General features: G+C 39.8%; 1 protein-coding gene across 7 annotated transcripts; it reads right to left on the bottom strand.

The window, feature by feature from the left end:
• Nucleotides 1-349: 349 nt before the first annotated feature.
• SF3B1 (splicing factor 3b subunit 1) lies at nucleotides 350-23,490 on the bottom strand. 7 transcript variants are annotated; one of them, XM_080399349.1, is made up of 25 exons: nucleotides 23,334-23,489; nucleotides 17,803-17,969; nucleotides 16,379-16,480; nucleotides 15,610-15,724; nucleotides 13,686-13,765; nucleotides 12,392-12,559; nucleotides 12,001-12,235; nucleotides 11,004-11,216; nucleotides 10,495-10,616; nucleotides 9,617-9,814; nucleotides 9,422-9,523; nucleotides 7,977-8,156; nucleotides 7,459-7,545; nucleotides 7,059-7,329; nucleotides 6,625-6,770; nucleotides 6,361-6,507; nucleotides 6,073-6,198; nucleotides 5,449-5,670; nucleotides 5,019-5,201; nucleotides 4,812-4,923; nucleotides 4,605-4,725; nucleotides 4,048-4,179; nucleotides 2,916-3,188; nucleotides 2,206-2,422; nucleotides 350-981 (listed from the first exon to the last, which is right to left on the bottom strand). In XM_080399349.1, exons 1-25 carry the CDS (start codon nucleotides 23,359-23,361, stop codon nucleotides 823-825), a joined length of 3,906 nt encoding a protein of 1,301 aa, XP_080255475.1. In that variant the 5' UTR covers nucleotides 23,362-23,489; the 3' UTR covers nucleotides 350-822. The 7 variants fall into 7 exon arrangements, 5 of the variants coding, with proteins under 5 accessions (XP_080255475.1, XP_080255477.1, XP_080255476.1 ...); XM_080399351.1 differs by lacking the exons at nucleotides 16,379-16,480; nucleotides 17,803-17,969; nucleotides 23,334-23,489 and adding an exon at nucleotides 14,082-14,137 and having other exon boundaries at nucleotides 15,610-15,630; XM_080399350.1 differs by lacking the exons at nucleotides 15,610-15,724; nucleotides 16,379-16,480; nucleotides 17,803-17,969; nucleotides 23,334-23,489 and adding an exon at nucleotides 14,082-15,587.
• Between the last annotated feature and the right edge of the window lie 4,247 nt (nucleotides 23,491-27,737).

Here is a 27,737-nt window from a genome sequence, read left to right as displayed (position 1 = left end):
CCTGCCTCATCTCAGGTGCTGCGGACATTGCTTTCCTAGCTCTGTATAGGAGTTACAGCACAGGCTATAGACAGTATTTAGCTTTTTATACCGCCACGCAAGCTAAAAGACATGCTAAATGCCATCAACATGCCTAATTTGGGCAACCAATTCTGCACATACCATTTATAATAAACAGCTTCTAAAAAATTTAACCACCTAATCCATCCCCCACCACCAGGATACTGCACATGAAGCAATAATAACCAACAATTAAACCCTAATTTTTCCATGAAAATAAACTGCCACTACTAAAACCATCAGCCAGACTACAGCTACATTATTGCATGACAAAGATACACACATTAACTACAGTTTGTACATTTTTCTTATTTATTCAAAAGCTAGAGGATGACAAAAAGGGTGAAAATGTTTTATGCCACCTATTTATTACATGAACAAATACTTAATCCAAAGGGACTCGTTTTACAAGCCCCTCTGTCCAAAAACGACACACAAATTAGTTTTTATACACAAATGTTTATTTCTCAAATAAACTTCCCCTTTAAACACAAGGAATGAAATCTAAATCTTCATAAAGATGAATCCAAAATGAAATCCCTCCAGTACATGGTAATCACTGTTTTCTTGGTCACTACTGGCTTTAACTGTTTAACATCAAAAAACAAGGACATATTTAAAAAATCATGCTACTGGATACCTAGCTCTGCCTCTGACCAGCTCTATACTGATCTCCAATATTTTAAAATTTTACATCATCAAATCTGAAGCATTTAATTGAAGAACAGCTGTGCATTAAACACAAACAACTGAACAAGAAGATTATAAGATGTAATCAAGTTCGTAACGAATATAGGTGTTCTTTTCATCATTATAGATCCTTGGATAATGTGCTATCAGAGCATCTTGTGATCCTATGTAGATCGAATTATAGATCTTCCAATAAACATCTCGGACTTTCCTGGCAGGGTGAAACAAACCCTAGAAAACAGAACAGAACAAAATTTATTAAAAGCTTAAAGCTATAACTATCTGTTACTGATTTTAATCAAGTTTTGCACAATAAGCATTTTAAAAAGCAATTGTAGTAACTAGCACCACTTATAACCAAGAAGGAACACTAAAGGTGTCGCTGCCAATCTGTGACTATCTAAACTAGCAAGCAGTAACAAAGCATTATTTAAAGACAGATTTTCTTATCTTTTTTCTGCATGGAGAGATGAAGTATATCTAGTTTTGTGTTCCTTCTTTTAAAGTAAAAATTAAAACCTCCTGCAGTATATTTGGTTGAAACCGAGTCTTACCTTTGGCTCTGCTAATAGTGATTTGTACAAAGTACACTAGGTAGGAATACAAGAGAAACTATTAGACCTAAACAAATCAGCATAATTTTAAAAGCTCTAGAGAAAACCGTTCCATATAATAAGAACATACAATTAGTATCTGCAAAAAAAAGACATAGTGCAAGAGACTTCTATCACCTTCCTACTGATGCCAGTATCTTTAGGCTGAGGCCCTCCACATAAAAAAAACCAACCCACAGTGAAATTCCGTATCTGCAAATAATTAATAAAAAGCTGTCACATCTTCTCTACACTACAGTCATCCTTGCTTCCCGCCCACCACCTGAGTTCAGGTTCTATAGCCAGCACAGCAAGAACTGTTACGTGCAATTACACAAACAAGGAGCCTTTGGATTTTACCACCATGTACACATAGACAGAAGCTGAATGGACTAGTGTTGATGTAATGGTATAAATTCTGATTAATGCACTGTTTTCTAGTGCTTCACTCTTACACAGTTTTAAACGCCTTACAGTGTTTCTTGGCTAATGACAAATAATCTTGATTTAATATTAAGCTTACCCTCTCGTTTATCTCACTTCTCACTCGTTCTCATAACCCCTTGCACTATTTATTCCCCCATCATTAGTTAGCATCCTCAAAATTTGTGAGATGCTTCCATTTTGCAAGTCAACTACTACTTCTACACAAACTCCTCAATACCAACATCTGTTTATTGCATATTGCACTTACTGAAGTCCTTGGCACAGAACACCATGTTTAAAGAATACTTTAAAGAGACGGAAAACCACACTGTTTCCCTTTGCCTGAAATCTTACTCAGTTGACTTTTTTGTCTCCTGGAAGGAAGCCCTGCCTGGTAACTGCGGTCTCTGCTACCCCAGCACACATGAGGACTTACCTGTAAACAATACTGCAACATTCTGCAGGGACCGATAGCAACTCTGAGGCCCTCCAGAGCCCCCATAACTGCCTGAATGACGTGAGGAGAGGTTTCAAACACATTAGGCCACACATAATTTAACAAGTGATTAAGAGAATCTTCACAGCCAAACCCATAAACACCAAGCGACATATGTTGCACCACGGCACTGGCTGTTTGTCTGTGTACAAGATCCCTGCAAAGAGAACAATGGCCTGTTAATAAATTATACTTAGAAGCAACATGACTGGACAAGCATAGTATTTCTTTTCAATAACACTTTTTTTTGAAAGCACTAATACACATTTTTAACCCATACTTACTGACAGCAAGAGGCAGAGTAACAAAAATCAGTACACTAAAAAAAGAGGTGGGAGTTTTCTGACAAATTACTTTGTTCTAATTCTGCAGCAAAAGCACTAACAATAGAAATTATCAAAAGCAGGTTGTAGTGAATCAAGACTTCTTACATTAAGATGCTTGTATCATTTTAGTTTTCAAAAGTAGCAAAGGTTAGTAAAATAGAAGTATGCAATCTGAATTATTTGCAGACAACAGCTTCCAAATTATGCTGGTCACTTAACATCTTTGGCAAACAAGGACAGCAGGCACATTTGCTCTTGTTAAGACCCAGCTACATACTACTTAAAAGTATATGACAATGGCTAACTGTACCCAAATGCACTCACCTGTCCATTAAAGCATCTTCAAGCAATGGTGTAACTGCGTAAATGTAATCTTTTCCCATCTCTCCAATGTATTCAAACAGGAAAGAAAGAGATTTTAACACACCATTCTGGACATTCAGTTCTGGAACTCTGTATTCATTCATGAGTGCAGGCAGCACTGTGAAAGGTGAGCATGTTTCAGCTACAATAGCAATTGCTACTGTAGTGCATACTCTGTTCTGCCTTTCCTGTACTTTCAAGTTGTTCAGCAGTGTGGCCAATACATCGTGGGGTCTGGAAGAGATAACACGCACGTCCATGTCAAGAGATTCAGTGAGGACTTAACTGAGTTTCAAACAGCAAGTGGCAGAAAAGCATGGCTTAAGCCCTCAAAAAAGTTTAGATCACTGGGAAACAACATAAACCACAAAACTGTAAAACAGCTTGAGCAACTGCGTGATCTTATTTTCATTACCAACATTATTTACTTTTCTGTCTAGACTTAGCCTTTTTCCTGCCTTCTGTTCTGTCTCCTGTAAACTCTGGAGAATAGCAGTAGCCTCCCCACTACTACTCTGATCCTACAGGTAATTACAAACCTGTATTAAAACGATACGCATTTGAGAGAGATAGGCAACGTCCTGTATGGATAAGCGCACTTATGGCATTCCTAGGTTGCTGGCTGCATCTGCGTTAAGTCAATAATCAGCCACTTATTTAAGAAAACACACACAATGGGAATTGTGCTTTAATTGCCAACTTGCAGTGTCACTGTAGTGGCAAAAAATCCTTTTCAAATCAACAAAAGCATCGATTTGAGGAAAAAGAAAGATTGCGTATTTAAAAGAGTTTATGAAAAAAATACAGAGAGGGTCTGAATGCATATCACTATCAAAAAGTCATGAAGCAAACAGTTCTTGCTACCAAACTAAGACGCTAAGCTTGCTAACCTACAGGTTTAGTTCAAAAGTACAGCACCCCATACTGATGAAGACAGCCGACTGTATTCTCCTCCTACAAAATGATTAAAATCAGGTCTACACATTTAACAAGTTAACCAGATAAGTTTGAATATTTCTCACGAGAACACTCACAACTGCCAGCATGTTAGGTAACTGCGTGTAGAAGCGGGTAAACATTAAAACCAACTTACCCAATTGCTTTTGCAATATAACCAAAAGTGTTCACTGTGGCTCTCCGGATAGCTTTCTTGTGAGCTTTTAATAATTCAAGCAGTTCAAAGCAGATCCTCATCCATTCTCTTGCAGAAACATATTCTGCACCTCTGAAAGAGAATACAGTGAGTTACCTGTTCAGTGATGTTAGAAGTTTTTAAGTAATACCACATAAATGGCAGTACCTGTTCTATTTGCTATCAACAGAATAACTGCTTAAGCAATTTCTTTAATCAGTTATCTGTTAACACAGACCTTCACTGGTTAACAGTGTACTCAAAACTTACTATATTTCATGCAAACTTAGAATACACACACGGACAACATATTTCTTACAAAGAGTTTGCAAAATAATATAATTACAATACATTCAAAAGACTCTCTGCTAAGTACCTCATCTTAAGCTTTATGCACAACTTCAAAAATATCAAGAGATATGAAAATAAATACCCAGATGCCAAACCTGATACTTAACTTCAGCTTTTGTTACAATAACTGCCCAGAGGGTCAAATATTTTATCATTGGTCAGCTTACCGGTCTGCAATGCGCCCCACAAGATCAATACAGTTCTCCTGTACTTTCTCATGTCTGTTCTTCAAAATAGGTGTAAGCCGTGGCAGGAGATCTTTGATTGGTGGCGTCATCTTGTGCATTCCTGTTGGATTCAGAAAGGCATATTTAGTCTTATAATGCCTTTTCATTTTGCTCTTGAACGGGCATGTAATCAATACACAAACATACCTATAACATTCACAATAGCTTTAAGTGCTCCGAGGATGCTGCCCAGTACTTCAGGATATTCTTCACCCAGGTACTCATACAACACAACACCCAAGTGTCCCATCAGTTTTTCCTACAGCCAAGTAAAAATATTTACAAATTAATTTTTCTCTCTCTCATTACCATGACATACTACAGCAAATTTCGTAGGAGAAGTCAATACAATACCTCTTGACAAGTCTTCATGACAACTGCAGTACGAGAGATCAGGTCAGCAGCCTGCTGCCTAACTTTAGCTGATTTGTTGTTCAGACGCCACAAGACTGTACCACAGATCTGTGGCAAGTAGGGTTTCACTCTTTTGCCTAGAGCATTAACTACTGTGCCAAAACCATTCAGCATCACAGAATCCTGTGTGTAAAAACAACAGAAAAATCAGACCAAAAGCATCACTACATTTTAATTAAACTTGACATCATCTAAAATTGCTATTGAAATGCTAACTTTCCAGAGCTGGTTTCTGAATTTCATTGATTAGAGCACTGACATCTAAAAAAGGATTCTAACAATATAATTTAGAAGCATATATTTCTGTACAACTAACTGTGATCTAGCTTACAACTACAGTGAACCACACACTGAATATCCCTGGCCATACCTCCGTGGTCTGCTCCTGAAAGGCGTACAAGATGCCATCAATAAGTTGTTCTTCCAGTTTATGATCAATGTCTGCTGCCCCCAGATTTCCCATTATCTTCTCAATTGTTTCCATGACCATTTTTCTGTACTGCTCAGCCTCATCTTTCAGATCATCCACAATCCTGGAAATAATTTCTGCTGCTCCAACTTTATTTGCCAGCTCCACAGTTGTATCAACCAACTGAAATATGCAAACATTAAATAAGCAACCATTGTTAAAATCAACTTTCTACATCTTGAAAATAAGCTTCCCTACTCTGAAGGGGAGAAACAGGACCACGCATGTTAAGCCTGCTACGAACAACTGCTTTTACCTTTAGAAATCATCCAATGTCCTAAACACCACAAATGGGGTGAACTACCCCCCTTACAACTGGTGTAGACTCTATTCACAGATGCAAAATGCCTTGATTGCTCCTGAAACCCAGTGAATCTTCTGCCTATGCAACTTCTAAATTACTAGTCCAAACAAAATTCAGTTTCACAACATACAAGGCAAAATCAAGCATCTAGCCTGAATAAACACTCTTAATGTGAATTTTATTCTACTGTAAGTAATTTTCCAACTAAAAAAACAAAATACCTGTCTGTAATTTCTTCTGTCCAATGCCATTCTGTGCTGCCAGAAGTGTTTGAAAAAAGGAGGCAAGATTTCTGTTTTAATGTAGTTTGCTTCAACACCATCGGTACCACAGCACTGCTTTACCACCTGACAGGAAATAAAAATTCAACAATTTTAATTGTGTGTAGGGTTTGGGTGGGGTCTTTTTGTTTTGGCTTGGTTTGAGGTTGGTTTGGGGTTGTTTTTTTTTCAAGAAAAGGATAAAATACATATGTTTTGTATTAATACTAAACAATCGTTCTGACATACCTTCAACACAATTTTTTTCATCTCTTCATCAGGAGACTGGAACTCCCTGATAAGGATTAGCATGACTTCTCTGGTATAATAGTTTGCATACTCAGCATCCATGAGTGGAATCAGGTAACCAATAGCCTTCAAAAAGGCAGCCAAACCCTATTTAAATGCAGAAATGTGTCTTTAGTGAGTTACAGAAGATACACATCCATTTCAGCCAAACTACTAAATCCAAATTACATCCAAATTACTAAATACTAAAGGATTTAGATATACCTTTCCTCTGTGTTGACGTATACCCTTCCATAAAGGCTTCAGAACAGAATCAAATGACTCAATACCATAGGGAGTGGCTGCCTCTGCCAAAGCAGCAATAGCCAAAGCACTGATGGTGCGGACTTTCTGCTGCTCATCCACCAGACCTGCAAGAGAATAGTATTTAGTACTACTTCTTGTACTTATGTTCTTGAGCTCCTTGAGTTCAAAACAGCAAAAACAGAGGGGCAGTATAAAAGGGATTAACTCATTTTCAGGAAAACTGAACCACTGTTCCTCCTTCAGAGTCAGCTGAATTATTTCTCAGCATCAAAAGAACGCACAAAACAAGGTCCTTACTATCACTGTGCCTCACTGGGGTACAGAACATTTTCCAAATATGAAGCTAATTAAAATAATAATAATAAATCTTTGCCTAGGAATGCAGAACTTACCGTGTTCAATAATTTCAACCAAGCTCCTGAGATGAGGCAAGATAGCACAACCCATAAGGATAGCAATCTGCTGAACAATCTTGATGCCAGTATGCCTAGCCTGCCAGGATTTTTTGCTTTTACAGACAGCTTTCAGGAAGGGCAACAGAGAAGGAATGCCCAAAGCAGAAGCAACAACAGCAAAGGCTCGAGCTGTTGTATTTCGGACATATTCATCCATATTGTCGATATCAGGTCGCATTGTGGAGATCATTGTCGCCAAGCCAGCAGCCTGAAGGAAAAACATAAAGAACATACCACTTGGATTTACAAATGGCATAGTTAATTCTTCTGCCATGCCTACAAACACACACCTATATGTAAGCTAATTCAGTGCCTTAACGAAGGATGGAAGCTTTACCTTAGCCAAGTTTGAAATAATTTCTCTGCCTTCCACTCTAGCATAGTAGTCTTCATCAATCAGCAGTGGTTCAATAACGACAAGGATCTGAAAGAGATGAACAAATTACTATTACCTTTCATTAATACTTTCAGTAGTATTTCTTGCCCTACTAGATTCCATGGAACAGAAGGTGATTCTATGGATCCAAGCTTAAATCTTTATCTTGACGGGAAAAAAATTAAATTTATTATACTCTTTGTTACATCTCTCTGTCTCTAAAGGACCTAGACTGGAGATACTTTGCAGATAAGATCCCCAAGTATGCCTGTAACATTTTTTATATCATGCCTTAATGCCAAAGCCCACACTTCGATCACACTACAAGAACTTGAAGCATGGCTTAAAAAGACGTATGAAAGCAAATTATTTTAAAAAAACATAGTATCGTCCTCTTCTGGTATGCAAATAAAATACACACTTCTCCAGCAGCGATCAGAAAAAGCAAATCAGAGATGAAATAGTGAATTGCAACAAACCTTGTGTACGTATGGTCGGACCAAATCATCCAGTTTGTAAAGAATTCTGTCGATGACTTTGACAAGCAAGTGACGCTCCTGATCTTCAAGTGTCGGTGACATCAGCAGAGGCAGAATCTGATTAAACAATGGCCCTGCTCCAAACTCCCGTGCTTTATCAGTAATTTGTCGCAATGCAGCCTAAACAAAACCAAACAGCCTATCAGTAAAACTAAGAAAAAACACTGAACCATTACAAAACAGGTAGATATTAACGAAGTTAAAATGTAATTCACTGTAACCACAGGCTTCAAAATACTGTCTCCTACCACTGCAAAACTCTACTTCAAACATTTTTCTGCTAATCTGTTTAAAAGCAAATGCATCAAGAGAAACACTCTGATGCTAGCTCCCAGATACTCAATTTTCAAGAAAAGCATGCTCCTGGTCTAGTATTTAGAACGGCTCCATCTGAAAAGTAGCTTACACAGCACTTACTTGCATCTGGGCAGCTTGGTGCTATGGCCAGTTTAGAGCAAAACTGTACAGAAAAGACTGCCAAGGTATTGCAGAATGTGCAAGGCTGAAACTTAACTGAGAGCTAACACTGCTAATGTAAGCGTAACAAGGAAAAAACAGAAAATTACAAAGCCCTGTAAGCAAAAGGCACTATAAATCTAGTTTCTCATAACTGTAGAAAAAAAGTGAGGCCACGTACTATTTAGTGACCAATGTTACTATACAAAGAGCAGCAATACTGAATTACATTGAGTGACAAAAAAAGCCACACAGAGAAGAGGAAAAAAGCACTTATCAGGTGTGTTGGTTTTGGCTGGAATAGAGTTAATTTTCTTCATAGCAGCTAGTACGGGCTAGGTTTTGGATTTGTGTTGGAAACAGTATTGATAATACAGGGACGTTTTAGTTATTGCTGAGCAGTACTGGCACAAAGACAAGGGCTTTTCTGCTCCTCACCCCACCAGCGAGCAGGCTTAGGGGCACAAGGAGTTGTGGGGGACACGGTCGGGACAGCAGACCCCAGCTGGCCAAAGGGATAATCCATACTGTATGGCATCATGCACAGCATGTGAACTATTGGGAAAGTTAGCAGTGAGCAATTGTTTTTCATACGCATCACTTGTCTATCTTGGTGTTTCTTTTTATGTTGTTGATATTTTCCTTTTCATTATATTGTTACTATACTAATATTTCAACTGTTAAACTGTTCTTATCTCAATCCATGAGTTATCTCTTTTCCAATTCTCTCCCCCTCCTCCCATCGTCGATGAGTGAGCAAGCAGCTGTGCGGTGTTTAGTTGCCAGCTGGGGTTAAACCACAACATATAGCAAAGTTTAGGAGATTACCTTAAAGAGAATCCCATGGACAACTGAAACTAAACCTGAAAGCAAGTATAGATTTTTTTGAAAATGTAATTACATAAAACGCATCTGACAATTAGTCTTACCTTTCTCATGGGAGGTGTGCCATTCTTTATTTTCAGAAGTAATTTCATGATTTTTCTCTCCTTCTGTTCTTCAGGACTCAAAGTTGATTCATCAACATCAACCTACAAGTAATTCCAGATACATAAATAAGCATTTCTACATATTCAAAAGAAATCAGGAAACTTTATAATCAGCACGAATGAAATCTCATTTACCAGCAGTTTATCAAAGTATTGGATATCGTCCGGTTTTAGGAATGGAAGATTGCCAGATGGCTGGTCATTAACACTCTTCATAGTTCTGTCTTCTGTCTGCATGTGGAATCCAGTCATACCACCCAAAGGTGTTGGAGTTGCTGTAAGCTTGCGAGCTGGAGTACGAATAGGTACATAGCCAGCCGGTGGGGGAAGAACCTACAGAAGAAAGAATAAAATTTATTTTATCATTAACAGATATATAAAAAGAGGAAGGCATCAAATACAAAACATTACTGAACTTCCATTTTATGTGTTTGGGGATTTGTGTGAGTGTTACTGCACACATTAGATCCCATGTTCACAGCAACGCAAACAAATTCACTGTGCCAGTTTATATACGTGCTTATCCTGTATTGACAGTCTTTCAGAAGAAAACTCACTTCCACTGCTGAGAGCTTGAATAACAAACTTCAAAGTCTCTTTACAAAATATTCAAGAAGCAATTCATATCTGTATAAACATAGCATACTTGCTGACCTAGAATTTGTGACTCTCTTCCATGTTTTTCTACATCTGGACTTAATTTTATCAATCCATTCGGAGCTGATTTCTAGCCTTGACGGGCATTCCCAACGTTGACAAGCAGAATAATGACTGACTGGCTCTTGAGATCACCTCTCATTCTCCCTTTCTAATGGATTTACAATAAATCAGTAACCAAACTGAACAAACATCTACAACCAATAATCAATACTTAAAGGTGAAACATTCTACTTCTGGGACAACTTGGTTAGAAGAAAATGTTAAAAAAAAAAAAAAAAAAAAAAAAAATCAGTATCCCCTGGCAAAAGAAAAACCAGATGATTGTTTGCTGTATTTTAATCCAGATGAATTACCTTATATCCTTCTGGAAACATAGCATCCAATTCTTCATCAGAAAGTGGTCTGTTTCTCTCATCAATTTCCCTTTCCCAGCGCCAAGCCTGCAGCTGTTCAGGAGTCATGCTCATGATATGACCTACATTCAAATGTTAAAAAATTATTTTAAAAATAAAATCTTCTTTATGCAGAAGGAGATGACTTGTTTACTTAATCTTGAAGTGCACTCAAGCCAAAGTTTCCACAGCACTTGAAAACTGTAGCCAGTAAGAAGTCAGTAAGAAGTCAGTACTTTTAGAGACTTTCATCATTTTTTTACCAACTAAACTGAACAGGAACAGACGTATAACCACCATCTCGATTCCCCTCCAGAAATTAGTTGCTGGAGGCATTAAAAATGGTAAACTGAGCATATACTACTGATGGCAGAAGAACATCTTAGGCAGAAATCTACTTCAAAATATAATATAAAGATAAATGCTTCATTTCCACACAAGTGAAGCCTCAGAGAATGGACTAGGCTTACCTGGTGTAGGAGTTGCCATGTTCATAGCTGGTGTACCAATGGGTGTTTTGCCAGGTGTCAGAACAGGAGTGCTGCCACCCATCTGGCTAGCAGGTGTTTCATCCCATCGCGACTTTCTTTTACTTGCTCCTGGGGTTGGTGTCTCACCAATGGAGTCACCACCTCTATCCGTACGAGGCGTCTCAGCCCATCCGCTGCCATGTCCCGGAGTATCTAAGAAAAAACAAAACAATTTTCACAGAAAGCTGAAGAGTATACACTCCAACTGTAGTATCAATATCCAAACCCATTTTCAATATCGCATTGATTTGTGTAGACGTGAGGACAAGTATCAAAAAATACACTAAACAAAAAGACTGCCTTGGTGACTATTGAAAAAAACACAGGCATTAAACTAAAAACATCCAACTGAGAACTTCATTCTATGAAATAAGTATGTTTTGTCTTGTTGAGTCTTAGCATAAGTAGTAAGATTCTAAAAAAGACCAGGAACTCAGGTGTTTTAGAAATTGGACAAAGATACTTCATGTACTCCCTTGATAAAAAAGCATTAAGGAGCAACGGCATTTCACCATTACATTACACATGAGCCTAATTCAAATTAGGCAGGTGAGAAAATGCTTCCAAAACTTCTTTTAATTCTAACTTCTTAAAAAAAAAAAGAGAAAAAACAGTTCAAAAACAACACACACAAGTGTACTCCAAAAAGCAACTCAACAGCAGCTCCTTCACAATGACCTTGACGCATTAAAATCCCAACCTGAAGCCATCAATAGACATACCACAAAACTTTGATTCAATTTTTGAGCTGAGGTGCTTTCCCGGATGCGAGTTAAGCTAGCAGGCAGAGCTCAATGCCACAACACGGACGGAAACACCACCTCGCACCAACCACTAGATGTCACACTTCCAAAGCTACTGTTTACCCAAGGCGAAAAAATCCTATACAATTAACCATTCCAAACGTGTAACACGTTTTCCAGTTCACCATAAATACCTCTTTCCGTTTTAGGCGTTTCATCCCATCGATTTTTACGTGCACTGGAAGTGGCACCTCCGTGGCCTGGTGTGGCGTGACCGGGCGTGTCCCGTCCAGGTGTTGCAGCTCCTGCTGGTGTATGACTGGGAGTCGGATCCCATATTTTTGAGCCTGGTGTGGCACCAGGAGTTTCACTACCCTTTGCACGGCCCGGAGTTTCATCCCATCGCAGAGATGGTGTATGTCCAGGAGTCTATACCAGACAAAATCGAAAGTATTAATCTCTCTCATACTACACAGTAAGAGACTGCTAGTTACTCATTTTCAGTAGAAAAGGATACTTCTGAAATTCAAAAGGATTAGCACTAATGCCTTCCGTAGATAAACTGATGAACACTAGGATTATTACCTCTGCTTGATCCCAGCTGGATAACTTTTTAGGTGTAGCACCAGGAGTCTGATCAGCTGTCTGATCCCAACGCCGCTTGCGTTTTGAAGGTGGCTGAGACGCGGCTCCATTGACGACTTTAAGCTCTCCAGCTTTAGCTTTTTCAGCTAGCTGTTGCCTAATTTCCCTCTATTCAAGGGCAGAATGAGACAAACATAAGAAAGAGGTTTGCTGGAATAACATGCAATTAGCTACCGTTCCAATTTCAAGGTCGTTCTCAAATGTATTGTACTGACAAAGCAGCCATATGTTTGGAGGTGCTGTTTTTAAACGTATTTCTTATAAAAGCCACTATTACAACAAATACGAACGCATGGAGAATTTTGAGTGCTATCAGTTTCTGCTACCTCTATCTGTGCCTCAAAAATCATTACACATCTGTTTCAAACAAGTTCCGCTTCCGTAAATTAAAGGTGGATGAGTTAGAAAATGTGTTCATTTGACTTACATCCGACGACTTAAGAGAGCCCTGAAATTATTATTTAAAAATCTGAGACGATGCTGTTACAACAGCACACTGACCCAGGCTGGTTTTCACTTATCAATGGATCCATAAGCACTCAGACTGTCAAAATTACAAACTAATTCCTCATTAAGGTAAGTCAAGTAGGGTAAACCAATGTAAATCTACAGAGGTCACTGGAACTATAAGCTCTTGCTCTAATTAACAATGTGGCACCATAGGCATTACACAATAAATTTGATTATATAACCAGAATCTTCTTCCTCTTGAATTTTTAATAGCCATGAATAAAGCATGTATTTTTACTTCTTTTTTTTTTTTCTTTTAGTATTTAAAATAAAATGTCGATCTTGCACCAGTTCTTAGTACTGCAATATCTGTTTTCAGTGCTTCAACAAAAGCCCTTTAAAACCTCCCTGGACTCCCTTTGCACAGAGCTCACAAAAACAAACATCTCTGACACTAAATACCTCTCAGTGACTGTTAGCTTTTGTCTTTCATCCTCTGAAAAAAAATTAACAAAAATTCCACGTGATATAAAAAAAATCCAGACTAAAATACATTGAGACTATTTCTCCCTCCATTGTTTAGGTACTGTATAGAATGCATGTTTTTTCGAAACTTTCATCTTTAAATTCTACTAACTTTCAACACACAAAGAACAGGATTTTCCAAAGAAAAGGACTCATTAAGACAAAAAAATGTCAACAGAACTTCCATTCTCCCTTCCTTATAACATGCTTTCAAAGGCTGTAAAATGAAACGAAGTGGAAAACCCTCCCCTCCACACACCTCTTCTTTTGTTAAATGCTGTTCACGCATAACATCCATGTATGTTCTGGCATTCATTTTAGGATCTGGTGTCTTCCCTCCTGCAGAAGAGAACAGCAACAGGAATAGAGCACAATGAGTACAGGATAAGCAGAAACCGCTGACTTTTTCTATTGTCCTGCTCTAATATTATATTATTCCATGATCATTTAATTTTACTTTTTGATTGAAAATTTTAAAAATTACATGTATCTTACGTTTATTCAGTTTGCTGATCAATTTAACCTGTTTGAACACAAACATAACTACTGCAGTTTCAAACAAATATTTTAAAGCCGATATAAATGATAAAATGACAACACAGTTAAGAGTCTTCAGAAGTGATGGGTTCCTGGGTTGCTAATCCAGAATACGTACACTTTCGTGCCTTTGTCTCCATCAGCAGTTCTGACTTCAAGCAGCAGAATAGAAGCCTAGAAAATTATCTCTTTACCATTAGTAACACTTTGGAAAGATATTTATATTCAAAACATTACCTTGTGTAAGCTGTCAAATCCTAGTAATCTGACTATAAATAACTACTGCATACCTAAGTAATGTTCAAAATGTTTTATCATATAGACCCATTTATAAGTTTGACAAATTTGGACACGTCTCCCAGATCTTCTAGTGTCATATTGTAAAAGGGCTTCATTTAAAAAATCAAACCAAACCAAACCAAAACACCCCAAAAAACTGTTTGATGACTTTTTCCCCCTCTTGTCTTCTCAAGGTACAACTGTGATTGGGAGCTGAATGCAATACAGTACATACACCACCACAACGATACTCACAGGTAATGGGTTTTGTATACCATATGTTGGTTTATGCTGTGTATCTTGCGTTAATTAAGCTTTTAAATACCTTACAAGAAGCCCAACTTTATAAAAATGAGACTTGTCAAGAAAAACACTTTTCTTTAAGAAAAATGTGCAGGTTTGCTATACAAGTGGTATAGCATTATAATTTAGGGAAAAAAATAAACTTCTTTAACATTTCTATGCTGAAGATCATTGCCCAATTGGCTGTGTCATTCTGACACTAGCTTTGATAGGACTTTCCTTTGGAATACTTTTTCACCATAATCTACACAGGATGTGTTGAACTGCACCCTTAAGAATGCAGACAGGACTGGCATATAGCAGTACTGCTGTAGGAAAGAAATTAAGGACAGTTAGTATGGGCCTGTGAATGCTGACAATACATGTTTATATCAATTACAATTAAGCAAGTAAAATAATTAATATCCCTATTAATTCATGCAGGCTGAAATTCTCATTTGTAAAACCTGCAAAATAGCTACCATTTTTAAGCCAACAGGCACCTTACTGCCACACGTGAAACTCACTCACCTGAAGAAAGTTTCTGTCAGACCCACTAATACCCCTTTTCCTGACTTGCATTCTAAAATTATCAGAACAGACTTGAACTATTAATAGTATCAAAGTCTTATATATGCTTTTGTTTCTTTTAGCTATACCACCTAAGTTTACATAGGATGGTAAGAATAAGGTGCTCTATTTTGATAACTAGCATTTCAAAAGCAGTAACCCTGTAAATCTATGATTTGGAATGAAAACTTTCAAGGTACTGAAAGAATTTGAGCACTCAATACACAAGCTGTTCAAAGTATAATGCACAACCCAAAACAAAATGAAAAGAGAAACCTTTAACCCTTTGTGTTTCTATGGCAATGGCTCATTATTTTCTTGTCCTTCTACCTGGAAAGAAAATTCGTATTATAAAGATGAAGAATATGGCATCTAGGTTTTCAACCAAATCTCTATGAAAAGGGGATGTTTAAAACAAAACTAAGTTTATAAGCATGCCAACAGAAATCAAAGGGCTAAAGACAATTACAGACAACAAATTTCATAGAGGGTATAGAAAAGTCAAAAGAAATTACCATCTGCAAAAGGATCAAGACGCTCAGGGGAAATTATCATCATCCGCCTGTGCTTCTTGTACTCATCTTCCCGATCTGCAATCTTTTGAGGACGGTGTTCTGCAAAAGGATCATACTAAAAACCGAAAAAAGCCTGTTAGTCACATACGTGAGAAGAACAACACAAAAATTGTCTGGTGACCATAAACCTGTATTTGTTTTCAGTATTACTATTTTTAATCTCAGCTATGCAGGAATGTCAAAACACTATGTTAATATAGATTTTACTTCTGTGACTGGAATTTTGGTTTGGTTTTAAACACAGAATTTCTTATGAAGTAACTTCTGACAAAAATTTGCTATTTTAAGTTTATTCATTCGTTACCAAAGCCTACCATGCTGCCTGTCATTCCCCGTCTTTTGGCAGGGGGATTTAATGCTACTTCATATGTTTTTAAATTTTACAGTTAGTTTTCCAGTTGTCCAGTCCAAGACATTAAGTTTTCCAGTTCTTTTCATTTTTGAATTACCTGACCTACAAAAAAATTTTTTAATAGTTTAGTGTATACGCCCACATTGCCTTTTACATGCAGAAGTACCAGTTGTTATCACCCTGTGGAATTCTAAACCGTAGTAGTAACAAGCTTAAAGCAAAAATAAAATACCACATCCCTTTACATACACCTTGCATGTAAATCCAGAAAACAAGACCTGCTCTCAAAAATGCTCTGACACTTCTCGCCCTTAATATCTACAACAGTATTTTACTGTGCCTTCAGTTAAGATGTACCTGTTCAGTAGATTGTGGTATGTCATTAAGCAATGCCACTGGAGCATGGTACCCTGGCTTCTTCTGGCCAAGCAAACTGGTAGAAGGGTAGTCATCATCATCCTGTCAATAAAAAGACATGGTGAATTTGTTGTGTTAATATTATATTTAGATAAACTAATGTCAGATTAACATACTGTGGTCAAAGAAAAGATGAAAATAGACAAATAGAATAGCTAATTCTAAATTTTAGCAAGCTTCTTCATATAGCTTGTTTTATTACTCCCAAACTGCTAAAACAGATAAACCTACCCACACGACTAAAAAGACTACTTTTTCTCTACAAAACTCAAGTATTCTGCAATATGCTACATTTAATCAAGTATACCGTCTACGCTAGTTACACAAAATGTCTGTATTTCACATTAGCACTACTGATACAGCTCCTTAGTTGGTATGGGAAAGTTGGTGCGCAGAAATTCAAACTATTCTTTCTTAAAAGTCAGCTAGATATAGAACAAAACTTCAGTAGATAACCCTACAGAAAAAGCTTCAGAAACTGAAAACTTCGGAAATACATTAATGTTAATTTAGCTATACCTTCTCAATCACAATAGCAGTAATAAGTACTCAGAATGCATTAGATGCTTTCACAATCTATTTTCTCACATCAGTAGCCAGTTTCTGTGCAATAATTTACAGCAACCCAAAAGAAAAAATGCTCTTAAAAGTATGAACTGATTTTTGGGAGATCCTGTAATGGAAGTTTTTAATTAGGGAATTCTTATAAATCTGCAGATGACATAATACATCACTAGAAAAAAATAGTATTAACTAATACTAAATTGAACATAACAATCTTCATTCCTCTTAAAAATACCATTCACTCTGTTTAATCTGTAGTTTCCTATGTATTTATGGTCAGAACTGTAGTCTCTTACTGCTCCTACAACTGAAAATGTGATCAAACGTTTGACATTAGAAATTAACATAATCTTACAAGCAGGATACACAAGGAGAACATAATACAGTGAAAAAGTAAATTCTCAAAATTTGCTCTCAAATCGCATGCAAAGAAATAGAAACCTTAAAACAGTCACTTCGGTTTGTTGGCCCAAGTTTTATTACACTTTTTCACCATCATTTTTCATCTTGGCAGCAACAACAGAACAATATTAATTATTCCATTCAAGGCTGACACTGATTATGTACCAGGCCACCACTTTTTGTCTTCTGCTTAGGCCTACATGACTTTCAAAGCACAATGACGTACAAGCCTGACTTAGAACTTAAGAGCTTCTCTGGTAAGACATATTTACTTCTGTATGGCTTTAAATATCAGTAACTGCTTTTACTTCAGCAACTGCTATTAAAAATTACACAAAATCAATCCCAAAATACTTGGAATGCATGCCCTACATATACAAATATATAAAATCACTTACATCTTCCAATTCAGTTGCTGCAATAGAAGTGACATATCCAGCAAATCTGCTGTCACTGCCACCATAAATTTCTTGATCATAGTATCCTGTAGAATCAAGGCCTACTCCTTGTGCTTCATCAAGGGCAGGCTTTTTTCCTTGAATTTCTCGAATCTGTGCTTCAATATCTAGGGTAAAAACGCACACACACACACACAAAAAAGGTATTTTTACGCATATACACAAAATGTAATATTCATGTTACTGTGTACAGCAAATTGAGTTTTTCACCCTATTTCAAAGATTATATCTAAGTAACAAAAAATGACACAGAAAGCTATAAAATCATTATATTTATAAGCAGCTTTTTCTTACATTATTATTATAGTATTATCCAGCAGACTACTTCAGTTGTATGGCCTAGAGCAAACTATTCAAACCCAACTGTTAATGTACCTCATCTTCCAACAGCAACGGCAGAGAAGGCAATTTATACCCCAATATTATTTCTCAACACTACACTAATACAACACTTTCTCAGTGAATGTAATTCATTTTAAAAGCCTTTGAAAATGTTATCACCAATTAAAAAACTCATTTTGCTAATTTAAACAAATCTGTTCAAAAGAGCTACTACATGAGTTGTCAAATCTGAGAAAATTTAATAAAACAACACTCTATTGTGTTATCTAACATACTGCAAATCTGTATCATCTTTGAACAAAGGAAAAAACTCTTTAATATGGCAAATAACAAAGTAGCCCCCACTCCCCCCCCCAATAAAAAAAAAAAAAAAAAAAAAAAAGAGAGAAAAAAAAGGACCAGTTTATTTTCACTCTGGCAGCTAAAATGTTACTTACTCATGACACTTCCTGCCTGCATGCCTGCACTACCTTCTTTGAAGAGTCTCTTGATAACAAAAAACCATTTAAACAGGATGAATGGGAGCCTTTTCATTCTTCTAACACACCATGGTCTGACTCTTATCAACTTTGGTGGTCATGTTTGACCTTAGAAATTTGGTACTTTTGGAGAGAACATTAACTTGTTAACACAGAAAACAAGGAACCAAATTAAACCATGCTTTCTTCCTACCTGTTGTAATGCAACAAGAAAGTAAGTTACAGTAATCAAACTGTCTTCAACAAATGTAATTGTGATGGAGGTACATTAAGGCACAGCTAACTCCCTAAAAATTATTAGTTTCCATCTGAATTTTGATTCAGCAGGTACATAAAGACAATTATCCATACAATGCAAATTTCAGTAAACAATTATTTTTGTGGCTAAAAAAATACCCACAAGTTGCATTTCATGGCTGAAGGAATACCAAGGATCATGCCTGAGCAGGAGGGCTGGACTGTATCACAGAATGGTCGGGGTTGGAAGGGATCTCTGGACATCACAGAGTCACACTGAATGGTCGGGGTGGGAAGGGACCTCTGGAGATCATCTAGTCCAACCCCCTGCTAAAGCAGTCACCTAGAGCAGGCTGCACAGAGTCGCATCCAGGAGGGTTTTGAATGTCTCCAGGGAAAGAGACTGCGCAGCCTCTCTGGGCAGCAGAAGTACATTTGTGAACTCAAGAGTCCCAAGCACAGAAGATACATCATAGTAGATGGTAAAGAGGATCTTGCTCCAGCCAGTTAAGGGCTCCCACTGAACTTCTGCAGGTATCTAGCACACAGTAACTTGGACAGTCATCTCTGTGTTACAGAAATTCATGGTATCTGCCTGTGACTCAAAAGAAGCTGAAACCAGACAAGAGCCTTATGCTGCTGGCCATGATCCCCTGCTGAATCCTGCCCCCAGGTACACAGAACTCCTCCTAAAATCTGCACAGCACTGGGGATTCCACAGAGTCCAAACCTTGAGACACACTGTTCCCCAATACATCACTCCCTGGAGAAGCAGCAGAAAGAAGCTACTGCCGAATCAGGAATCCCTCCCTTGCCTTCAGAGGTCTCGGATCATCTTCAGAGACACACCACACGCATCCCATTTACCACTGCTGTCTTAAGGTATTCCAGTTTTGTGAAGTGGTCCTGTGGTGTGGCTGTGGAACCGATACAACTCAAATATTTCGCTCACAGATTTTCTGGTTACTTCTGTTTATTCCAAAGAGCAGATCAAGTTCCCGATTCCTTTTGCAGCCTGGTGCAATGCAGCACTGGGGTGAAAGGGAATACCTAAAGCTTCCCTTGCTACCAAGGACAACAGTACTGGCACCAAGTGTTTTTAGAGTACAATGACATTGTTTCTTATTGCTAAAGAGCAGTTACTAGAACACACTGCCTCTTTAGTAGCATATTAAGTGCTGGTTGTGCATCCATAGCTGTCAACTTCAACACAAAAAAAACCTACAGATCTTGCCTACAATGCAAAAGCCTTTCCACCATCTATCCACTGAATCAATCAGACCATGTAGCTCAGCCAAATAAAGCACCAGTAAGTACCCTGCCATGCAGGAATGGGCCACAGAGATTTGCTTTTGCCTGGGCTCCCACCACTACTACCATCCACAAAGTCTATTAAAACAATTGTGGGATTTCTGCAGCACAAGCATTAGAACAAAAATATTTTTCTATTAGTAATTCTTACCAACACTTTACATACTAAGACCTTGTTCTCTTATTTTATTCTTAAATAGCTGCATTTACTGAAGAGGGTATAGATGTCATTTACTATTGGTCTCCTTTAAATTAGAATGACTACAACTGTTTGCAGACTAAGCAGCACTTTCATTTACTTACAGCAAAACCTGCTGGGTTATCTACACTGCAAAAAAAAGTCTACACAGGGTCTACAGGGTTAACAAACCCTCACACTTATAGCCACCATAGTTTTCAACTAATGCTATACATTATGCTCTAACTGGCGTTTTCTTAAAAAGCTCATACCCTATTTAACAAAGCACTGAAATACAAATCAAATTAAGAAAGAGTCATCACAAAGCTTAATACATTGTGTAAAGCAAAGTACTTGTTGGATGCTTTAGTCAACCAAGACTAAAACAAACTTCAGTCAGACAAAGAAACAGTAAAGGGAGTGGGACTTCCCCCCCCCCAAAAAAAAGGGGGGGGGGATCAGGCAGGGAGATATATTATCCCATATCCTACTGATCATTCCTTTTTCTGTATTTTACTCTATTTAATATATTTTGGTATTTTAAAAGAAGTTTCAAATCAACTGTGTTTATTAAAAGTTACTAAAAATGTTGAATATTATTAAATTCAACATATCTGAACTCAAAGTCACTGAGAATCCAGCTCACAGCCAGATCATGATAGCCTTTCTCAAAATACACGCTCCATTACCATACATGTAGGTCTACTTGCAATGTCTGGAGTGTAAGACATTCAGCATTTAAAAAAACAAAAACAAACCCAAAAAACACTCTAATCAGATCCTGTACTAAAGCAGTATTTTACAGCATAAACAGCTTCTACGTTTTCATGCCTTATCACATTTTTGCACGTTTAGCTTGCCCCCTGCAGCTTTATTTCTAGCTGCTTTAACACTCTCATACATGTTAAGTCTCTCTATTAGGTTTGGACATCTCTTCTGCACAAGAAAAAAATTAACAAATTAAAAACTGCCTTAGACAGCATTCAGAACTCAAGCATTTATTGAGCATTCATAAGCTGCCATTTAAAACTTTACTTCCCAGCCTATAACAAAGAGCTCCTCCTCAAACTATTAACTGAAACAATCTACACTGTTTTCAGACCTCTTTCAAGTTGCATCTTGAACAGATCAATCAGCAAGTCTTTAACAAACAGTACAAAGACATAAAAAAATCTTCTAAGGCAATTTAGTAACAACTCAATTTGGAAAATCTGTCAGGAGCTGAAGAAAGTAAGACAGGATAGAACTCGGAAGAAAAATAATCAAGGTGTTCAGCTAATACCCCCATGTTGGGAAAGATCGACATTACATGATCATACCCAGTTATACGTTATTTTTTTATTTAACTACCTAACCACCACCACCCCTTAAAAACCTGTTCTGATAAAGCTAATCAAAACACCAGGCAAATGGATGCATGTCAATATTTTTATTAAAGTCAAGAGACCACCATTTGCTTCAATAAATACCCAATTTAAGTCAAAAAACAACTACTCCTCTACTATTTTATTATTAGAAGCTCTTTAGGTAATATGAGAGGCAGAGTTATGTGTGGATAATGTGAAGGGTAATACTGTGATGGATAATACTGGGTATCTCACACAAACTTTATGCATGTTAAAGAATATAAAGAAAAAAGGCAGTTTATGTAATTCAAAACAGAATGTTGTTCTAGAATGCTAAAAAAAAATACTAATTTTTTTAAAAAGTGAGAACAACAGTTCAAGCTTTTTTTCATCCATAAATTCAATTAGATCTGCAGCATTAAAGACTACATTGGCCTCGCTTCCACGGGAGATGATGCCTCTCCATTTGAAAAGTTTTTTCAGCGCCAAACTCCCTGCTCCCAAAGGTGAGGCCTGCCTGGGTGCCTGCCCACCTCACAGCACTGTCACTCTGCAGCGGCCTCTGCTTAGTGAATCACTGATGTCACTAACACAAAATGCAGCAGATCGCCTATCATACACAGAAACACACGTAAAAACCCAAAGGCAAAAAACAGCGGAAGCGGTAAAATCCTAAAAACTACTCTCCCTCGCCTGAAGCTATTTCAGAGCAGGGCAAGCCACAGCCGCTGTCCGTGAAGAAAGCTCTGCTGCGTGCTACGAAGAGCCGGGAGCGGGGCGGCCACAGAGCAGCTGGGCGCGCAGCCTGCCCCCAGGCCTGCCGCTGAAGCCCTGGGACCAGCGCGCTGCGGCGGGAGGACCCAGCCGGCCCAAGCTCCCGCGCTAAAATGGCAGCTGGAGCGCCGGAGACCTCACGCTGCTTTTTCTCCTCCTCCGAGGCACTTTTCCCCGCAAGCACCACTCGGCACGGCGCTCAGTCCCAGCCGGAGCCATGCTGGCTCCCAACGGGCAGCACCCGCCCGCCCTGCATCCCCGGCCCTGCCGCTGCGGCGCCGGCCTGAGGGGCGGGCGAAGGAATAGCCCCGTGGGGGAACGGGGCGGCGTGCGGCGCGATGCGCACCGGGCGGCGGGGCCGGCCCGGAGAGGAGGGGCGCGCAGCGGCTCAGGGCCGACCCGCCGGGGAAGCGCCGCTCGGCCCCGGCGGCAGCCCGGCAGGGACCCGCGCTTCAGCGCCGCCACCGGCCCCGGGACAAAACCGGAGCTATCCGACCCGCTCCCCTCACCCCCCCGCGGGCCCGTGAACTACCCCTCGGGCCGTGCACAGCGGGAGACATCCCCCCTTAGGTCCGCGGTGCCCCCCCCCGCCCGCCCCCGAGCGCCAGGCGGCGGCCCGGGCATGGCGGTGACACAAGCAGAGACGCCATTACAAACGGGCCCGGCCCGCCCGCCGCAGGGCCAGCCCGCCCGGCCCCCACCCCCGAGGCCGCGCCTGACGCTGCCCACAGCCGGGGAGAAACACAACGCGAAGCCCAGGGCAGGGCGCGGGGCGCCGCGGCGGCTGTTTTTCGGGCTTTTTACCTTCGTGGGTTTTGGCGATCTTCGCCATTTTGTGCAGCGCCAACAACGCCGAGGCGGAACTGGCGCGGCCCCGCCACTTCCGCTACGAGGGAAGGCCGGGAGCGCAGTGCGCGAGCGCGGCTCGGGGCCTCCCGCCGCGCGCCTCGCGCAAGCGCGGTGCCGGCGCACGGCGGGCGTCGCTCCAGCGGCTGGGCAGTGCCCGCCCACCCGGTGATGGACGGCGCGGCGAGCCAACGGCAGCGCGGCGGGGCAGGGGGGCACGGCCACACCCCCGGCATAAAGCCCATATAGGTATACTGCCACAGGGCGGGGCAGGGGGCACGGCCACACCCCCGGCATAAAGCCCATATAGGTATACTGCCACAGGGCGGGGCAGGGGGCACGGCCACACCCCCGGCATAAAGCCCATATGGGTATACTGCCACAGGGCGGCTCAACCTTTCAGTCGGGGCTTGCGAGGGGGCGTGGAAGCCGTGTGGCTATCGTTGGCAGGTGGCACCGAACTGGCCAAAGCTGCTAGCAGGTGGGAGAAGGGATTCCAAATCGTCTTACATCGATCCGTACGAGAAACAGTCTCAAGATGAAGAAGGTGAACTTAATTACGAACCAAAAACAAAAAATTCTACATACTGGAATTCAAAATCAAGTGTATGAATTTGAAATAGCCATGAATAATCAGAAAGTGATCACATGGACAGCAGAGCAAAGCTAAATGTCCATCAGCAGCAACATGCCACTGCAGAGGAAGAAAATCCAGTTCCAGGCCATTAAATTGGCATTGCCTATAAAACCTGGAAAGCGATCATTCCACTGGGCACAGAGCTGCTGATGGAGTGCGCGGTGACGGAGCTCCCTCTGGGACTGCAGTCCGACAGATGTGGACAAACTTGACACAGCCTAGAAGAGTGTAGGAGGCATGATCAGAGGTTTATGAAATGTGACCTAAGTGGGAATGGAAACAGAAATTGTTCAGCTGCTCTGCAAGAACTGTCCTTCTGCAGTTTCCACATTTCATTTGGAAACTGTGAACTTTTTTCCCAGTTCTGCTGATGTAATATACACATATTTCAACATTAGTGTCTACAGTATGCATCATAACTAAGTGAGATTGATTCTATCCACAATGCAAAGCCCTGGAAGCTTTCCCTTACAGTCAAGTGTTGTGAATGAGCTAATTTTTTATTCTCTCAAATTTGTGTGGTGGTAAGCACAAACCTAAGTAAGGCAACAAAGCTGGCCATACAACCTAAGTTCAAAGTCCATGATTGCTTAATCATGCAACACATTAGGACAAGAGGAAATAGCCTCAGGTTACACCAGGGGAGGTTTAGGTTGGATATTAGGAAAAATTTCTTCATTGAAAGGGTGGTCAAACACTGTAACAGTGGAGTCACCATCCCTGGAAGTGTTTAAAAAAACGCAGAGATGCAGTGCTCCGTGACATGGTTCAGTGATGGGCTTGGCAGTCCTGGGTTCACAGTTGGACTTGCTGATCTTAGAGGTCTTTTCCAACCTAAATGGTTCTATGATTCTATTAATGACATTTCATAACAGTGTAATATGTAATTTATATAACTTGTACAATAAAAGTGCATGACAGTAAAAAACTGATACATTTCTAATCTCAGAAGCCTTTGCAACAAGCAAAATTGAGTCAAGTTGAAAACTTGTATAAGGTAAAATGTATAGATTATTTGCAGAAAGGGCAATAAATGCATGAAAAAAAAAACTCATTTTCACTACCCACTAATCATTCCCGTTATGAAAGCTGGTGGTTCACATTACAGCTTTTTGAGTGTTGTTTTAAAGAAAATAAAGCAAGATTGATCTGTTCATCAATACATCTGTTGGTCTTTGCTTTGTATTGCTTAGCTTGCATAAGTTTGCTATCAGTTCCACTTGAAATATTTTACATAACTACAGGTATTCAAATGTTCCTAAGTGGGACTGTCATTTCAAGGTGCAGAGGGTCTTCTGGTTCTTCTCTTACTGTTGCTAAACTCAGGTTCTGCATTTCCAGAAAGATGCACTTGCGCATACTCATAGGCCACAAAAGGAGATATTTACTGAGCTGCCCAGGGACATGTGAGGGTAAGGTCGAGGCAGACAGTAATTCCCTACTCCAAGAATTTAATGCATGTAACTATTTTAAGTAAATGTCACATGCTTGGGTTCACTATGAAGATCAATTTGCAGTAACTTTCTCTTGTTTCTTCAGCCTGACTTCGAGCTTACAGTCCACAGAACGGTTGCAATATTGCATTTCCTCTGTTATTAAACAGAACTGAGCTCAGGGGTTGTGATCCCAAGGAACACTTTAACAAAGTTCTTTTGGAATATGCCCTTTTCCACATAAAAGGGAGTTCAGTGTTGTGAGAGCAAACAGAATTGTGCTGTGATGAAGCAATGAGAAAACTGCTTTCTGCTTGTGTGTGTATGTGTCCGTCCCCATCAAATTGTGTTTGCTGCACCAGGTTCTTTGTGTCTGCCTGTCAAAGCCCTGAATGCATCCTTTTGCCCCCTGAACAGTATCTCTACTGCAAAGCTTCCACAGGATATGGACAGGGTAGTAACTTAGTAGTTTACCAGTCCTGTTTTGCCTGCCCAAGTTCCCATCCCTTTCCTCTGCATACACATGTACATATACTTTATAGAGATTCCTGTATGGATTGGAAACAGACTGGATTTAAGAGCCCATAAGCTCTGCAGATCTGGAACCAGTACCTAAGTTACAGATCTGTGAGGTCCTGCTTTATGTAACAGTTTCAGGTCCAATTTCATGGCCAGCTTAAGCGATCACTAGCTGGCACTGCTGCTGAAAGAAGTATCCGGCCACTTTGCCTGTCCTTGATTGACACCGTCTATTGTGCCAGTAGAAGTTTCTGGCACTGGTTTACTCAAGGGAGCCATGCTTCTGACTACACCCTCCTGCTGATTTTTCCAAAAGGAACTTTTTATTTGCATTCATTTTTTCCCCACACCCAATGCTATGAAGAATTGGACAAGGAGCTGACATTACGCAAAAAGCCACAAACCTGGTCTAAACCCCCAGCCCTGTGCTTAGCTTCATGTGCTAAATTTACTGACATTTATGTGTCTATTAAAGATAAGGGCAAAAATTCTTAACTCAGAGGAAATACGTCACAGCAGCAACTATGCTTCAGCTCCATAGAAAGTTAACTAAAGTTTCTCACACAACACAAGCAAGAAAAAAATAGCATGAAACACAATCTCTTCCAGTCCCTTTTTGCTTCTGACATCAAGAAGCAGTAAGTTACAAAGGATCCTTTTTCTCACTGAAAAGCCAATGAATTAAAAAAAAAAAAGCCAATACTTTGGATGATAAACTTTTTTGGAGGGGTTTGAACGAGGGCTGCGGCTGCTTTGTGTTTCGCAGCACAGCAGATATGTGGGTAACCTGAACACAAACTACTCCTGCTTTGTCTGTCACTGCTGGTAAGGACAGGCTGAGGAACATAAACAAAGGAGTGGATGTGGCAGTCAGCCGTGCTCCTACAGCACTGCGGCCTCCCCTGGGGAACTTTGAGGATCCTTTTGTAGATTTTATCTCAAGAGGAACCAGGCTTCAGGCCCACAGGAGGCCTATGTCACAGCTGGCACAGCAGCCCAGCGCTGGCAGAGGGAGGGCAGTTGGGTAAAGGCTGCATCAGCCAAAGGAACATTCTTCATGAAGCAAAAGACAGCCTTCCTCTGGCAGCACTCCTCCCCACCCTGCGAGAGGCTGAGGATGGGGCCTTGGTGGTTTAGTGCTGATCACGTTCTTCCTTAGCCGCGAAATAAATACAGCCTGTATGGTTGTGAAAGTGGGATGGGGTACGAACAGAGTAGCTCTTTTTAAAACTGCCTGTAAGCGAGTACACCTGGCGGTTTCAACCCCTTTTGGATTTACAGGCCCACCAAATTCTTATGAAAGTATAACAAGTCTAATCCTTTGCACAAGAGGTTTACAGCCAAATACTTTTAATTATTGCTATGCCAGAAACACCCAGTTCACTGGTGCTATCTGAAATATAAGAAAATTATCTTTATTTTATATTGTACCTCCCAATTAACCCACTTAAAGTGTGAAATAGTAAATCTGTCCTTAATTCCTAGCTGCATCATTTGCAGATCACATAACTAGCCACTTAATCATCACCCATGCTTGTAGATCATCTTTCCCAGCCTAAACATATGATTGTGACAGATTTTGAGATATTTCAAAGGCAAGTACTATTCAAAACTACTTTATAAATAGGAATACGTTGGCTATATTATTGCTTTACTCAGCATTTCTTTGGCTGCCAAAGGAACATATTAAACTAGCTGCCCTGTTCAGTTGTCTGTAGGAATAGAGCTGAATGTGCTGTGTAAAAAACAGCCTGATTTTAAACAGGGATGTGC

This window comes from Falco punctatus, assembly GCF_963210335.1.
Source record: "Falco punctatus genome assembly, chromosome: 8".
NCBI lineage: Eukaryota > Metazoa > Chordata > Aves > Falconiformes > Falconidae > Falco > Falco punctatus.
This window is presented reverse-complemented; position numbering and strand designations above follow the sequence as displayed.

What these genes read in the sequence shown, in the direction of transcription:
- SF3B1 (XM_080399349.1), bottom strand. Translation starts at nt 23,361, where the DNA reads ATGGCGAAGATCGCCAAAACCCACGAAG. An exon ending in TCTTGATCCTTTTGCAGATG is followed by an intron (nt 13,766 to 15,609) that starts GTAATTTCTTTT and finishes TCTCTTCTGCAG; the next exon opens with GAGGGAAGACACCAGATCCT. An exon ending in AGCATTTAACAAAAGAAGAG is followed by an intron (nt 12,560 to 13,685) that starts GTGTGTGGAGGG and finishes GCCCTTGAATAG; the next exon opens with AGGGAAATTAGGCAACAGCT.